This window comes from Sinocyclocheilus anshuiensis, unplaced genomic scaffold (genome assembly GCF_001515605.1).
Source record: "Sinocyclocheilus anshuiensis isolate Anshui unplaced genomic scaffold, SAMN03320099.WGS_v1.1 scaffold1074, whole genome shotgun sequence".
NCBI lineage: Eukaryota > Metazoa > Chordata > Actinopteri > Cypriniformes > Cyprinidae > Sinocyclocheilus > Sinocyclocheilus anshuiensis.
The window spans coordinates 422630-439527 of record NW_015539894.1 but is presented as its reverse complement, the minus strand read 5'-3'; the positions used below and the strand labels follow the sequence as shown (position 1 = coordinate 439527).

Genomic DNA, 16898 nt, shown 5'->3' with positions numbered 1-16898 from the left:
CTCTCGCTCGCTCTCTCTCTCTCTCTCGCGCTCTCTCGCGCTCTCTCTCTCTCTCTCTCACTCTCTCGTGCGCTCTCTCACTCTCTCTCACTCTCTCGCGCTCTCTCTCACTCTCTCGTGCGCTCTCTCTCGCGCGCTCTCTCTCTCTCTCTCGCGCTATCTTAAAGATTCCTAAATGCATCTACTTTCGGAAGGCCAAATAAAGTGCTTTTGCTTTCGCCTAGAAACACACAGCGTCTCCCTGACATGGCTGCTTCAACACTAACTGCGGTTACTGAAACCACGCCTTCTTTCTTTGCGTGAACATTTGGGCGGCATTATGCAAATATTTCCACATAGTGAGGTAGATATGTGGGGGCGTGTTAGAACGAGGCGTTTTAGGGGGGCGTGGCAGAGTCTTAACTTTGATAAAGAATATCTCTGGTTTTGAGACTTTAGTCTTTGCAACTTCAGGGATCTTATCTATGCACAATCAGCTTGTAACACTCCAAAGAGAAAGGAAAACTTGAAATCGCATCATATGACCCCTTTAAGGCTTTGTGTATTCTCAGTGGAAAGGATGTCAACTTTAAATGTTTAAATTAAGAATTCGTTCCCTCATTTTAATTAAATGGTCCCCCTCGGCGGGCCCCCAATCAGTCTGGGACCATATGCACGGGCATACCCAGACGCTACGCCCCTGAATGGAGGTAAAGACAATTACAGTGACATACAGGAGTCATACATTATTAGACAAGCGCGAGTCCGTTATTATTAGTGTTCAAACAAACAGACCCTGTCTGTGCGCTCCCTGATAGCTCTTTGCATGAGCACGTGGTCGCATGTCTGGTAGGTGTTTTATAATGGACACTCGCTGAAGAAGCAGGTTTTTTTATAGGAGTTTGCTGCGATCAGTGGTGTTTGTATACAAATGGACAAAAAACACTCACTCTGACAGAGGAACTGTTCACTGGTGATGTCGAGCCGCCTTCAGATCACCATATTTGACAAATTCAGAATGTTTTTAATTTTCTTTTTTAATTTGTGTTTTGCTCTGTTTAATAATTCTCTGTGTGGTCCTGCTTGGTATTGCAGCTTGACTTGTCGTTATAGAAAATGCTCTAAACAAATGTGACTCAGTTTTTGCACTGTATACTGTCATAGTTTGAACCTTGTTTTCTGTGTTTTTCTGTTCTCCTTCCTTGTTTCAGTCCCTTGACCTAGTTTTCCTTGATTAGTTCATTCTGTTCACCTGTGTCCTGTTAATTTAATCATTAGTCCCTCTCTTGCTTTTGTATAAGTCCTCTCCATTTCTGTTCAGTTCTTGCCGGTTATTGTTTGTGTACATGTCGTTGGTTTGCCTTCCTCCTGGATTCCCTGTCTGTTTTCCTGTGAATTACTATTAAAGACTGTATGTTATTCATCTCCTGTGTTGTGCACTTGATCTCCCACCAGCGAGTGTGACATATACATTGTGAATTATGAAAATTAAAAATGTTTAAATTTATCTTGAAAAAGTCTTGCAGAAAATGTAGTTTTGTGGGAATCAGCCTCAAACGTCAGAGACTGATGATACAATGCTGAGTCTGACTAGAGTGGTTCCAACAGTAACGTCGCAACACAGAAGTGCGAGTAAACCTGTATTTACCATTATTGCATTGTCTGTGTCATGAATCCGGTCCGTGGCCTTCCGTCCGATTGCCACCAGAGGTCACAATCCCATTATACTGACTCTCACACCACACAGACTGTTACACATCACCCTGGACAGCATTTCCCATCATCCATTGCACCGATTGCACACAGCTGTAACCAATCACACGCTCACCTGAAAACTATTACATACACTATATAACACCCGCCCGTTTGCTAACTAATATCATATCATTACAGGCTGCACGATAGTGCCACAACATATGTTCATGTCTGATCAGGGCGATAACCACCGTAGACATTGAGGGGGCTAGTCCCCCCAATAATTATAAATTGCTAAACCCTTTTCTTAAATATCACCAATTCGAGAGAGAGAGAGATGAAAGTTGCGTGTCTGTGCGTCTCTCTTTTTAGAGTGAGTTTACTTAAAAACAGCGATTTTATCCTCTCGTTGCTGGAAAATATAATGAAGCGATTCAGTATTTAAACCGTTATTAATAAAAGTCGTGGGGCAGCGTTGACAAGTTTCTTTGCTCCTGGATGTGTGAGCTGCACAATCTCATATATGTGTGTGTGTGTGTGTGTGTGTGTGTGTGTGTGTGTGAGTCAGTAAACAGCGCATTAATATAGAACAGCTATAATATAGATGGCTCTAATGCATACCAGCACACCAGTATAGGTGTGTGTATTGTAGGAGCTAGACGACGTATGATGACGTGTGATGGTATAGTAGTGGTGTCCCAATTCTTAGGGGAATATTTTCACCCCTACCCCTTGACACTGTTTCAAGGGACAAGGGGAAGGGGAAGGGGTATAAAATAGAATTGGGATTGGGCCTTAGTCTAGCCACTTCGTGTTGCCTTGTTGTCTGTTTCCTGACCTTCTGCCTGTGTTTCTTGGATTAAACCTTTGTCTTGCTGTTTTGGACTGTGTTTGCACCTTGCCTGAACTATTGCTCGTGTTATTGGATTACCCCTCTTGTCAAGCCCTCTGGATACTGTTCGCCGATCGAAGACACATGCTAGCCCTAGGAATATTCTTTGTCTTGCCTGTGATATACCTGTGTTATCTGACCCTTGCCTGTTTATTGACCACACCTTTGTAAATAAAGCCTTGCACATGGATCCGCATGTCTCACGTCTCATTCGCCCCGTAACAGTCTGTTCCAGACCATTTGATATATACTGAGTATTTATACATTTTTAACCCAAATGATCTATGTTGTTTTCAGATAACATCACAGCAGTGTCCATCTGTTATTTTAATAATCAAAACTGTCAGCCAATCACAGCAGTGGGCGTTTCCTTGAGTCTTGAATGCACCACGCCTATAAAAACAGACCGTTCTGCAGAGAAGCTCAAAAACAGGATAGAAAATAGCCTATTACTTCTAAATTATGTTTTGTTTTGTTTTGTTTTATGTAAAATCACAGTAACATTATAAGTGAACGTCATACAATAATTGTAAAAATTCAGCTTATGACCCCTTTAATGTAAGAACGCGCGAGACTTCCGGTGTCATTTGATTCCAGTTATTTAGCTGTACAAAAACACTACGTTATTATGCTGCTTGATATCGCACACTGTTATTCATCTAATTATTTTTATTAGTTATTGTACACATAAACACACTGGATTGTAGTGCAGTTTTTTTCCATTTACTGTTATTCTTCTACTTATTTAACTAACTAGCTGCTGATGCATCGAAACTCATTCACAGAAAATAACTTACTTCCAAAATAAGGTGGATAAAGGCTGTTTGATTAGCTTAGTTTTTGTGATTGTTTGTCAGTTTCATCTAGAGTCAGTGGAGATCAAACTGTTCAGATCCATCATGGATGAAACTCAAACATCTGGAGATGAAGATTTGTTTCCAGGATGCAGGTACTTTGAGAAACACATTGAATAACTTATGTTATAGATAAGATGGCTGTCTACAGTATAAAAAAAGTTTTTTAACTTTAATATTAATTGAAAACAATAACACCATTAAGCTTCATTAATGCTATTCATTAAAAATAGTTTTTGAAGATCTTATATTAAGATGATTCTCATCATAAATGATTAAATTTGTTCTGTTTTAGCTCGGTTCATCAGAAGAGATCAGAAGCAGAGCCCAGCTGTGTGTCAATGAAGAGTGACACGTCTATGATTGATCCAATAAACTTTAACAGTGGAGATACTCAGCCTGATCTCAGGTATAGTGTTTGTAAAGATATGGTTGTAGTAAGACATTTTATATTATTGTGTGTTTTTTACAAGAAATTCCTGTACTTTGTATGTTTTTTTTAATATGTATCTCATAATGTGACAGACACACAGTTTTTTTTTGTATTAAGAAAATGATGGAGTGCTCTTTAAAGTGATTTTTTTAAATGAATGTATTGTTGATTTGTTGCATATAGTAATTTAAAAAAATTTACTTTACTCTCTCTCTGTTTTAGCTCAGTTCATCAAAAGAGATCAGAAGCAGAGTCCAGCTGTATGTCTATGAAGAGTGACGCGTCTATGATTGATCCAATAAACTTAAACAGTAGAGAGTCACAGCCTGGTGTCAGGTATAACATTTGTATAAAGATATGATTGTAGTATGATTGTGGTAAAATTCAAGGCATTCATACAAAACCCCCACTGGCTCTGCACCCCTTTACTTAAATTCATTACTTCAGAGTTATGTGCCTCTAGAAGCTTGCGTTCTGCAAGTGAACGGCGTATTATTGTGCCATCTCAAAGAGGCACAAAATCACTTTCACGGACTTTTAAATGTTCCTTCCTGGTGGAATGACCTGCCCAAATCAATCCCAGCAGCTGAGTCCTTAACCATCTTCAAGAATCGGCTAAAAACTCATCTCTTCCATCTTTATTTGACCCTCTAACTCTAGCACTCTCTATTCTATTTCTATTCTTACTACTTGTTTTCTTTTTATTTATTATAAAAAAAAAACTTGCTACATGTGCTGTGTTAGTCTAACCGGGACTTGTTACAGCACTTATGTATTATCACTCTTTTGTTGATTGCTCTTTTGTCCTCATTTGTAATTCGCTTTGGATAAAAGTGTCTGCTAAATGACTAAATGTAAATGTAAATATAATTGTAGTACGACATTTTATATTATCATGTGTTTTCTACAAGAAATTCCTGTATTTTGTAGGTATTTTTATATGCATCTCATAATGTGACAGTTTTTGTATAAAGAAAATAATTGTGATTTTTTAAATGATAAATGTGTTGTTGATTTGTTGCATATAGTAATTTCAAAAAATTACTTTAATCTCTCTCTGTTTTAGCTCGGTTCATCAGAAGAGATCAGAAGCAGAGTCCCGCTGTGTGTCTATGAAGAGTGACGCATCTATGATTGATCCAATAAACTTTAAGAGCGGAGATTCACGGCCTGGAATCAGGTATAACATTTGTATAAAGATATGATTATAGAATGTCATTTATATTATCATGTAACAATGCTATTATTTGTGGGCTTTATCTGATAATGTAACAAATACAGTATGTTAAATAAATATACTGACAAGCTGATCAGGACACCCCATACAGAAGTCACATAGATTGAAATATATTAATAATAAATAGATTTCATATATTTAATTATCTTAAATTCAAATAGAAGAAAATATATTTTATACAATATATGTAAATATATTTTTAAATATATTTAAAAAATATATTTATATATTTGATTTTGGCCGCTTTTTAATATTTTTAACATATACTAAATATGTAAATATATATTTAAAAAGAATATTGTAAAGAAATATTTACATATATTTATTTTCTTTATATGTAAATACATTTAGATATCAGACTATGTAAATATATTAATTTTCAATATATGTCCATATATTAATTTCTAATATTTGTTAACATATTACATTTCTGTACATGTAAATATATAACATTTCTATAAATGTAAATATTTTAAAACATTCCAATATTTAATTAAATAAACGTAAACATGTTTTATAGGATATATTCCCGTTTACTCAAACTTTATGTAAATAAATTAAATCTCCACACATGTAAATGTTTTCATTTTATATAGATTATAATTTGCCCCTACACAATAAATAGAATACAAACAAAAATTGGACACTGAAAAACTCTCCAGACAATGTAACTTAAAAACAGTGACAATATAAATTGACTTATTAATATAAAGATTACATTTATCAACACCAGTTAAGCATAAACCAACAAAAATTATGAATGCTTATGTTTTCGGCACATAAATGAAAGATTATCCTTCTGTAAGCATCCAGGGTCAAAACATTATGCACAAATATGCAAGTCTTAGTAGGCATTCAACACACTGCATTTAAATATTTAAGAACCATCATTAACCATGCACAATTTCTCAACTAATCACATGCTACACCGTTGAACCCAAATCAAGCATTGTAATACAGCTAATCAGCTGTAAATCAGCTAATCAGGCCCTTAACCAACCCACTTCCAATAGTTAATTGGAAATCATATGCAAAATCTTTTTTTTTTTGTCAATTCACCCCCCCCAAAAAAAAAAAAAACAATAACAATATCATGGCTGGGCTTCTTTCATTGCAGGTTACATTGTTATGCCAGTAGCTGGGAGTAAGGGACTGTCTCAATGAGTTAACCACTGAAAGAATACTATGACAAAGATATCACTTTATGGATATACAGCAAATGTGCAGGGAACTGTGCTTCACACTGGTGCACTTATGAATAGATGTATTATAGCAAACCAAGTTTAATGAATCTCACACCTAACATACAGCATTATTGTCATTTCACACTGCCACAAAATGCTTATTTTGTTTTGTTTGGTCAGTGCGGTCACTCTGTTGGAGTATGGCCGTGTAATTTTTTTTTTTTTGTCAATTCCCCCCCCCCAAAAAAAAAAAAAACAATAACAATATCATGGCTGGGCTTCTTTCATTGCAGGTTACATTGTTATGCCAGTAGCTGGGAGTAAGGGACTGTCTCAATGAGTTAACCACTGAAAGAATACTATGACAAAGATATGGATATACAGCAAATGTGGGTGGAATTATGATTCACACTGGTGCACTTATGAATAGATGTATTATAGCAAACGAAGTTTAATGAGTCTCACACCTAACATACAGCATTATTGTCATTTCACACTGCCACAAAATGCTTATTTTGTTTTGTTTGGTCAGTGCGGTCACTCTGTTGGAGTATGGCCGTGTGAATTGGCTTTATGTTGCTGTATGTTTCATATACACCAGTCTGGCATGTGCCAATCTCTCAAAAACCATCTCCAATGTTTTAATGTGGTCCGCCCACAACTTAGTATAGACCACAATATCGTCGAGATAGGCATCACAATTGAGCACATCTCCGAGGACAATATGCATCAGCCTCTGAAAGGTGGCTGGTGCATTGCGCATTCCAAAGGCGAGGACATCATATTGAAGGAAGTGGTCTGGGGTGGCAAATGCAGAAATTTCTGAGGCACGGACAGTCAAGGGCACCTGCCAGTAGCCTTTCAACAAGTCCAGCTTCGTGACAAACTCCGCCGATCCCACTCTGTCTATACAGTCCTCCATTCTGGGAATCTGCTTTTGTAACTGCATTGACCTTGCGGAAATCGGTGCAGAAACGAAAAGTGCCATCTGCCTTGGGAACTAACAAACAAGGGGAGCTCCAAGGACTTTGACTAGGTCGGGTCGGGCCAGGCCATGCTGTAACATGTACTCCGCTTTAACTTTCATGATGTTACGCTTAGTTGGATTAACCCTGTATGGGTGCGGTTTAATTGGTTTAGCTTGCCCTACATCGATGTCATGCTCTAGAACTGAGGTTCTGCCTGGCACGTCAGAGAACAGTGACCCAAAGTGTTGCATCAGCTGAATAATCTGCTTACTCTGGTCATGACTTAAGTGAGCAAGGAATGTGGTCAAATCTTTCAACACAGCAGAGTTTTGCAACCTTCCACCAGTTTGATGACTAACTTGAACAGCTTCTTGGCTGCACGTTGCCATAGCAACAGGTACCGGAGAGACAGATTCAAATGGAGAAGCAGGCTGAGAGTTGCTTACAAACCTCTTTAACATATTTATGTGACATACTCTGGTTTTGCATTGACTATCAGGAGTACTGACCACATAGTCGGTGTCACTGAGTTTTTCTTTCACTTCATAGGGGCCTGTGAATTTTGCTTGTAAGGGCGAACCAGGTTCAGGAAGAAGTACAAGAACTTCATCAGTTGGATGGAAACTACGGGAGACAGTTTTCTTATTAAAATGTTTTTTCATCTTTGCTTGTGTCGTCATTAGATGTTCCCGAGCAAGTTCACGTGCCCTGTGCAACTGCTACCGAAAGGAACTAACATAGTCAAGGGTGGTTACTGGCAACGTATCTTGGGCCAGCAGTTGTTCAGCTAGCACTTTAAGAGGACCATGCACTGTATGTCCAAATACAAGGTCTGCTGGACTGAAACCAAGGGACTCCTGCTCTGCTTCTCTGATTGCAAACATCAAAAATGGCAAGCCTTCCGCCCAGTCCCTTCCACTAGAGAGACAGTAAGTACGCAACATTGCTTTGAGTGTCTGGTGGAATCTTTCTATCGCGCCTTGGGATTTGCGGGCGATATGCGCTTGAGAGTACATGCTTATGAGCAACTTTCAATACGTGCTCCTTATACGACTGGGGTAGCACAATCTGGTAAATCTCATTAAGGGCAGCACGGGCTTTTGGCCTCCATCTCCGCATTAAAACTTGGTCATCCCAGAAATACCTTATCACTATAGTTTCTCTTGAGTCCCACCCTAGACTCAATGCACCTTGCTAACGAGGGGTCTGTTTTCTGAGCAGCTGCCAATTGTTCCCTTCCTACCCCAACAACAGAATTCAGTTTGGCACAGTCTCTGCATTATCAAATCCCTTTACAACAGCTTCCTTTGGAATCGAATCATTTGAGTTAACCAAGAAGGTTTCAGAGAGGTCAACTACATCACTGGGCATGGGAATACCTCTCCACCAGCGAGGTCGTTGCCGAGGATAACATCTACCCCTTCAATTGGTAAGCGAGAACACACCCCAAGCCTCACAGGTCCGGTTACTAACTCTGATTGCAAGTACAGATCATGTAGGGGAACGCTGATGCACTGCATACCAATACCTCAAACTAAAACATCTGCACCGGCATAACTAGCCAACGACGGTGACCGATTTTCCAGAATTAGCGACTGGACTGACCCAGTGTCTCTCAGAATCTTCACCGGCTTCCCTTCTGATTCAGATGACTGAGACACTGTGCCATCCAGCAGAAATGGCAGATACTCACAAGTAACAGTAGCGACATTATCAACATCACCAAACGTGTAAACCAAAGCTGTACTTTTAGGTCGTATAGCGGCTAGTTTCTGTTTCCAAGCTCTACAATCGGAAATGAGATGATTTGGGTCAAGACAGAAGACGCAAACTCGTTTACCATTACTTTTCCTACGAGGTGAGTTGGATGAAGTCTCAGTCTTAGCACGAGAAGAGTCATAGATCTTTTCTCGGGCTGAGCTTTCACTGGTTACCGGCAGTATGTTACGCCTCATAGTAGTGAACACACTCTTATGCATTAGAGCAAATTCGTCAGCTAGCACGGCCGCATCAACAAGAGACGTCACTTTTTGGTCGCTTAAATGTACCACTACACCTTCAGGTAAGCAATTATTGAACTCCTCAAGCAAAATGAACTCCTGAAGATGTTCAAGAGTGGTAACTCGGTTAGAAAAGCACCACTTTTCAAAAAGTGTGCGTTTTTCTCGGGCAAACTCGACGTAAGTTTGTTTGGCAGTTTTCGCATGGGATCGGAATTTCTGTCTGTACGTCTCCGGCACTAATTCGTAAGCCCTCAACACAGCAGCTTTAACGGCGTCGTAGTCAAGAGACTGCTCGAGTGGCAAAGCAGAGGAGACTTCGTGGGCTTTCCCAGTAAGGCTACACTGCAGAAACAAAGCCCACACATCTTTTGGCCAGCTTAACTTGGTGGCTATGCGTTCAAATGTGACGAAATATGCATCTACCTCACTCTCTCTAAATGGTGGAACAAGTTTGAGATTCTTACTAACGTCAAAACTCGCATCTGCACCAGCCTCATGCGAGCTCTGAGGGGCAGCAGCAGGAGAGGTGGCAGAAGGTAGTCGTGACCGCGCCCTAGGCACAGGCCTGTCTTTCAGGTCCTGATCTTTTAACTGTTGTAGTCTGAAAGCTTGGTCAGTCTCTGCCTCTATAAGACGCAAAAATAGATGAATCTTTCACCAAATTAGAATTAAGAGGCGAACGGACGAGCCCCCAATTGTTACGTTCCCCTCCTGTCTAGGGGTTTGCGAGGGGAAGTAGCAAAGGAAAAAAAGCATAAATTAAAAAAAAGAGCGGCAAGAACACACTTCAGTCCTCTGTCCCAGAGTGAAAATGACACAGATTCAAATGTATACAAAGATGGAGATTTATTTACAAAAAAAACACGAGTTTAACAAAGAGATAGGGAGCAATGGCTCAGGAGAGAGCAAGGCCTAAAATAACAAACAAAACAATTAACTAACTATTTTAGGGAGCAGCACTAACTTACCTCAAACACCCAAAAGAAAAGAGAAATAAACAACATAAAACTTACCTCAACTCCCTAACTGAACCAAAAACAGGGATGAAAGTAGTATCCAAAGAAAAAGACACTCTCTCCCTACAGCTTCCCTTTTAACTCCCATATATGAAAAAAGGAAAATAAAAAGAATATATTACCTGCTATTTAGCTTTAGCTTGTCAACAAAGCAAAAACAGGGTCAGATATTATTTCCAGACAACGCTCACCACAGAAGCACTATTAGTCACTTGCTAATAAACAACTCAAAATCTGAGGGTGACAAACAACAATCCACCAAAGAGTTCAGTCTGGAGCAGGGGAGAAGTGTGTCTCTCCTCAGCGAACACTAGACTGCCACCATATACTCCACTCTCAGTCACGCTCTCATAACAAGCTACAGGTGATGGTGATTCAGCCTGAGAGGGAACAGAGTGAGAGAGGGAGAGAGAAAGAGAGACACACCAAGCACAACACAGAGCACTCAACCACGCGGATACATTTGCACCAGAATATAACAATAATAACAACAATACGTCCAGGGACGTAACACAGGCAAAGAGTCCATGTCAATGTGCCCCGTAAAATAGTGTGACCTAAAACCTAAAACTAAATATTAATATTAATATTTAAGCCCAAGCCATTACACTGGTGGTGCTACTTAGACTTGAAATCACTACATTTGGTGGTACCCCGTGTGAAGCTACCTAACATCTGAAAATTACTACAGATAAAATGAAAATGCCATTTAAACTTTTCTGAAGACAGTCAGTATAACGGGGACTCTTTAGATAGATCCAGGTGCAAGCTTCGTTAACAAAAAAGCGTAGTCAAACAGGCAAGGTCAAGATCCAGCAAACAAGGTAATCCAAGGCAGTGGCAAAAGAGTAATCCAGAAGAACAGGCAAGGGTCATAATCCAAGTGAGCAGTCCAAAGTAACAAATAAACAAAACTAGGAAACGGGGCAAATGCAATGGCAAATGAAAACGCTTGGTAGAGTCCGCAACAGCAAAACAATACTTCAGAATGTGGATGTGAATGAGTGCAACTTAAATAGTCCTTCTAATTGGAAACAGCTGTAGGTGTAATCAGTTCATGTCATGGGGTGTTATGGGAGATGTAGTCCGTGAAACAATGGTACAGTTTAAGGATGGAGTGCCCTCTCGAGGATCTCATGGGCACTCCAGCTGGAGATCCTGACATAACACCCCTCCCCTTAAGGAGCGGCTCCCAGACGTTCCTAAACCAGATCAGGCATAAGTCCAGGAGGGCGGTGGAGCGGAGGTAGAACAGGAGGAAGGATGGAGTGCCAGGTTCATGTGGCAGACCATGGAGCAGTGAAGGACCTGGACCATGGAGCAATAGCTGACCATGGAGCAATGGAGGACCATGGTGCAGTGGAGGACCTGGGCCATGATGCAGAGCCGGTGGAGCAGAAAGCCAAGGTGGAGCAGAAGACCATCAGATAAGAGCCAGAGGAGCAGGAAGCCAAGACGGAGCAGAAGACCACCAGAGCTGGGCAGATGACCACCACGGCGGATCAGGCTGTACTGGAAATAAGAGCAGGGTTAACAGAGGTTAACAGTGGCCTCAACGGCCTTCACAGGACATTCACAGTCTATCTCCATGGTTGTGACAGGACAGGCAGAGAGTTCGTAATCGGCCTCCTCAGCCATAACGGGGCAGACAGAGAGTTCATGAACGGCCTCCTTGGCCGTAACGGGGCAGACAGAGAGTTAATGAACGGCCTCCTTGGCCGTAACGGGGCAGACAGTGAGTTCCGCCACCTCTGGAGGTACTGCAGTGGATGCCTCTTTGGCAGACACGTAGACAGGAGAGGCCTTTGGGGCCTGAGAGCAGTGTGTTGCCCAGACACACAAAATGGCGACTGCCATCACGGGCAACGCAGTAGATAGAGGGAGGTTAGCCGGGCTTGAGAGTCATGAGGCTGTGAGGTTTGAGAGCGTAGAGACCACTGCTATGCCAGCCGCTCACACTGACATCAGTGGTTGGTCCATCACACTGGCAATCATTCTTGTCAGTCCTGGACCAAGCTCCGCATCTGCAGGAGCTTGGGTACTATAGCCCCCCCCCAGAAAAATTCCCAGGGGAAACTTGCATGGTACGGCAGGCATGACGAGGCTCTGGTGTGGCAGCCATCTTGGCTGGGGACTCAGGCGTGATGGCCATCTTGGCCGGGGACTCAGATGTTGAAACTTGCATGGCTGCCGTAGGCTCTGGTGTGAGCAGGCCCTGGCTTGGCAGGCGTGAGCAGGCTCTGGCTTGGCTGGCGTGATGTGAGCAGGCCTTGACATGACAGTCGGGGTGTGAAAATGTCCTGGTGTGGTAGGTACTGGAGGATATTCCTCATTCCTCAGGGTTCCTCATCAGCAATCCCCACAGTAAATGAGGAACCACTCAACCGGAGTGCAAAGTCAATATATTGCTCTAGTGACCAGTGTGGGGAATGTGGTGGCATTATACACGATATTCCTTTAGTTAAACCAAAACAAAAAAATGTCTTTTAGGGCAATGTCATTGAAACCCACCTGGTCACACAGTTCACAAAACTCTGCCACATAATCCACAATAGGCTGATCTCCCTGGCGAAGGCGAATGAGGCGAGATACTGGATCCATGGTTGGTCTGGTGTTCGATAAAACTGCTGGATCTGTGGTAGGCAAAGTATTTCTGTAACGGGGACTCTTTAGATAGATCCAAGTGCAAGCTTTATTAACACAAAGGCATAGTCGAACAGGCAAGGTCAAGATCCAGCAAACAAGGTAATCCAAGGCAGTGGCAAAAGAGTAATACAAAAGAACAGGCAAGGTTCATAATCTAAGTAAGCAGTCCAAAGTAACAAATAAACAAAACAATGAAACAGGGCAATGAACTGTTGACAATTTTTGTATCTACTGCATCACTTGTGGATGCGCGTTCACGACAGTATCATGACGCGAGCTTGTGGTGGCGCTGACCCAGATCCGGTGTGATGATGTCATCACGCTGGATCTGGGTCGGCGCCAGCGCCGCCACACGCTCGCGTCATGATACTGTCGTGAACGCACGTCCACAAGTGATGCAGTAGAGACGAAAATGTGGAATAAAGTTATTTTTGTTTTCTTTGCGCAAAAAAGTATTCTCGTAGCTTCGTAACTTGATCGTGGTAGTTACCTTGCTGTCTATGGGAGGGTCAGAGAGCCCTCAGATTTCATCAAAAATATCTTAAATTGTGTTCCGAAGATTAACGAAGGTCTTACGGGTTTGGAACAACACGAGGGTGAGTAATTAATGACAGAATTTTCATTTTTGGGTGAACTAACCCTTTAAGGAGAGATCTGAGGTCAATGGAGGAACATTTTGTAAATGCAAAATGTTTCACAGTTCAAACGCCTTGAAAGGCTCAACAGATTTTTCACTGAGTGTCATTAAAAGAGTAAAGCTGGTTCAAGCTGATCTGGGATAGTTTCTGTATTAAAGGTGTTTATTGTGTCTCAACTGGCTCAGAGAATGGCATATGTGGATTTACGAAAAGATCTTTCTGTTTCTGCTTTCATTCATTCTTTGTGTTGTTGTTCTGTTTTCTGCTGTGTGGATAGAGATGATCAGACTGGAGACCTGCAGCAGGATTCTCACCAACCAACAGATGATGAACTACAGAGAGTCAAAGACCAGCACAAAGCCAGCATGAAGAAAAAGTATGAGAGATTATTTGAGGGAAACAACCTACAAGAGAATGATACCCTCCTGAAAAGGATCTATACACAACTCTACATCATAGAGGGAGAGAGAGAAGGAGTAAATGAAGAACATGAGGTTTTACAGATGGAGAAAACAGCCAGAACAAAACACTCACAAGACACTCCAATCGATTGCAATGACATCTTTAAAGCCTCACCTGAAGCAGGATATAAGAAGAAGAAGAAGAAGAGGAAGAAGAAGAAAATCAAGACTGTTCTTACTAAAGGCATCGCTGGAATCGGAAAAACCGTCTCTGTGCAGAAGTTCATTCTGGACTGGGCCGAGGGAAAAGCCAATCAGGATGTAGATTTCATGTTTGTCCTTTCATTTCGAGAGCTGAACTTGATCCGACATCATCAGTACAGTCTTCACAGACTTCTGCTGAACTTTCATCCTGAACTTCAAGATCTGAACTCACAGATTTATGAGGAGTGTAAAGTTGTGTTCATCTTTGATGGTCTGGATGAAAGCAGAATCACACTGATGTTTTCAGACGCTCAGAAAGTTTGTGATGTGACTGAGACTTCATCAGTGGCTGTGTTGATGTCAAAGCTCATGAAAGGAGAGCTGCTTCCCTCTGCTCTCATCTGGATCACCTCCAGACCAGCAGCAGCCAATCAGATCCCCTCCAAATACATCCACCGTCTGACAGAAATTCAGGGATTCACTGAGCCTCAGAAGGAGGAATATTTCAGAAAGAGAATCAGTGAGCAGCATCAAACCAGCAGAATCATCTCACACATCAGAAGAGCAAGAAGAAATCCCTAAAACTCTTACTGAAATGTATATACATTTCTTGCTAATTCAAATAAATACAAGGAATCAGAAATATGAAGAGGATAATCTAGAGAATCTCCTACAGTCAAATAGAGAAATGATTGTGAAACTTGCTGAAGTGGCTTTCAAACAGCTGATGAAGGGCAATGTGATGTTCTATGAGGAGGACCTGATTGAGAGCGGCATAGACATCACCGATGCCTCAGTGTATTCTTGGATTTGCACTGAGATCTTTAAAGAAGAATCTGTGATTCATCAGAGGAAAGTCTACAGCTTCAGTCATCTGAGCGTTCAGGAGTTTCTTGCTGCTTTCTATCTGTTTTACTGCTATTTAACAAAGAACAAGGAACCACTGCAGTTTCTGGATGAAAAACATACACATAACTATGACCCTGACTATCGATATGGTAAGCATATGTCTGTTGAATTCTATCTGCATGATCTACTAATGTCAGCAATACATAAAGCCATCAAGAGTGAGAATGGACAGCTGGATCTGTTCCTGCGGTTCCTGTTGGGCATCTCACTGGAGTCCAATCAGAGACTCTTACAGGATCTACTGACACGTACAGAGAACAGCTCAAATAGCATCAAGACAATAACACTGTACATTAAAGACAAGATCAAGACAGATGACTATAACATGAAACTATCAGATGAAAGATCCATCAATCTGTTCCTCTGTCTGCTGGAAGTGAAAGATCAGACTCTGTCCAGAGAGATTCAGGAGTTTGTGAAATCAGGCAAACACTCTCTCTTGCTCAAAAAACTCTCTCTTGCTCAATGCTCAACAATCGCCTACATTCTTCAGATGTCAGAGGAGCCACTGGATGAGCTGAACACCATGAAATACAACACATCAGATGAGGGTAAAAGAAGACTGATACCAGCTGTGATCAACTGCAGAAAAGCTCTGTGAGTGTTTAACGGTCTGCACACGCAAACAAAGCCAAAACCTAGATATTTTAGGCAATATAGAAATCCTGGCCAGGACACGTCCTGGGAAAATGGCACGTATGGTCACCCTACTTTACATTAAAGAGAAGATCAAAAACGGACAAGCAGTCTCCACTGAGCGATCCATCAATCTGTTCCTCTGTCTGCTGGAAGTGAAAGATCAGACTCTGTCCAGAGAGATTCAGGAGTTTGTGAAATCAGACAAACACTCAGAGAAGAAACTCTCTGCCGCTCACTGCTCAACAATCGCCTACATGCTTCAGATGTCAGAGGAGCCGCTGGATGAGCTGGACCTCAAGAAATACAACACATCAGATGAGGGTAGAAGAAGACTGATACCAGCTGTGATCAACTGCAGAAAAGCTCTGTGAGTGTGAATTCTTAACAAACGAAGAATTATTTTTAATAATTCGATTCAATTCAAGTTTATTTGTATAGCGCTTTTCACGAAAGTAAAAACAGTACATTTGTCAGTAACTCGTTAAAAAAAACTGAAAAGTGAAAGGACATAATAAAGTGAAAGGGCATAAAGATGAACCCTGATATAACAGCAGAAAGTAGACAATTGCATTACAAAATTTTTATCCTTTTGATGCAATTTTATAAATTATACGTCCCTGAATCTTTCCGTGAATGAGATACTGATCTTCAAATTATTACTTTGAAACTATTATAGGCACAAACCTCATGTTTCTATAGGGAGAACTATAAAATATGTTTGATCAACAACATGAAGGATCGTCAAATACAAACTGTTGCATCAAAAGAGTAACCATACATTTGTATTATGTTTATATTTTCTTGATTTCACTCATGTCACGACCGGCTCAAAGCCGTAACAAATGAAAGGAGGACATGCGGTTGGTAAGGTTGCAACAAATTATTTATTAACAAAAGAAAGGAAAAAGAACTGCCATTTCTGTTTGACACAGATGTTATAGAGTCAGACAGAACAAGTCTCACAACTCATAACAAAATCCAAATAAACGTTCCAAAACCTAAAACAAACACAAAGCAATCAGGAACAAACCAGGCGCACCCACACCAACAAAGCCAAGACTTTTATAGCAGGAAGAACAGGTGGACATCGTTCTCTTGATGAATCTCCTAGACACACCCACTGGCCGGCCGTAGCAGGAAGAGCAGGAGACTCATCACAATACATACATACATATACATACACACACATACATATATATA

General features: G+C 41.1%; 1 protein-coding gene across 1 annotated transcript in view; it reads left to right on the top strand.

Moving 5' to 3' along the window:
* The window catches only part of LOC107685899 (NACHT, LRR and PYD domains-containing protein 3-like), a 57836-nt gene that overhangs the window by 2277 nt on the left and 38661 nt on the right, over positions 1–16898 (top strand). The window contains exons 2-8 of the mRNA XM_016482632.1: positions 3434–3515; positions 3716–3829; positions 4076–4189; positions 4920–5033; positions 13823–14714; positions 14827–15351; positions 15776–16065. Of these exons, the coding sequence (XP_016338118.1) occupies positions 3466–3515; positions 3716–3829; positions 4076–4189; positions 4920–5033; positions 13823–14714; positions 14827–15351; positions 15776–16065 (2099 nt within the window). The 5' untranslated portion in view covers positions 3434–3465. The remainder of the gene's footprint in view (positions 1–3433; positions 3516–3715; positions 3830–4075; positions 4190–4919; positions 5034–13822; positions 14715–14826; positions 15352–15775; positions 16066–16898) is intronic.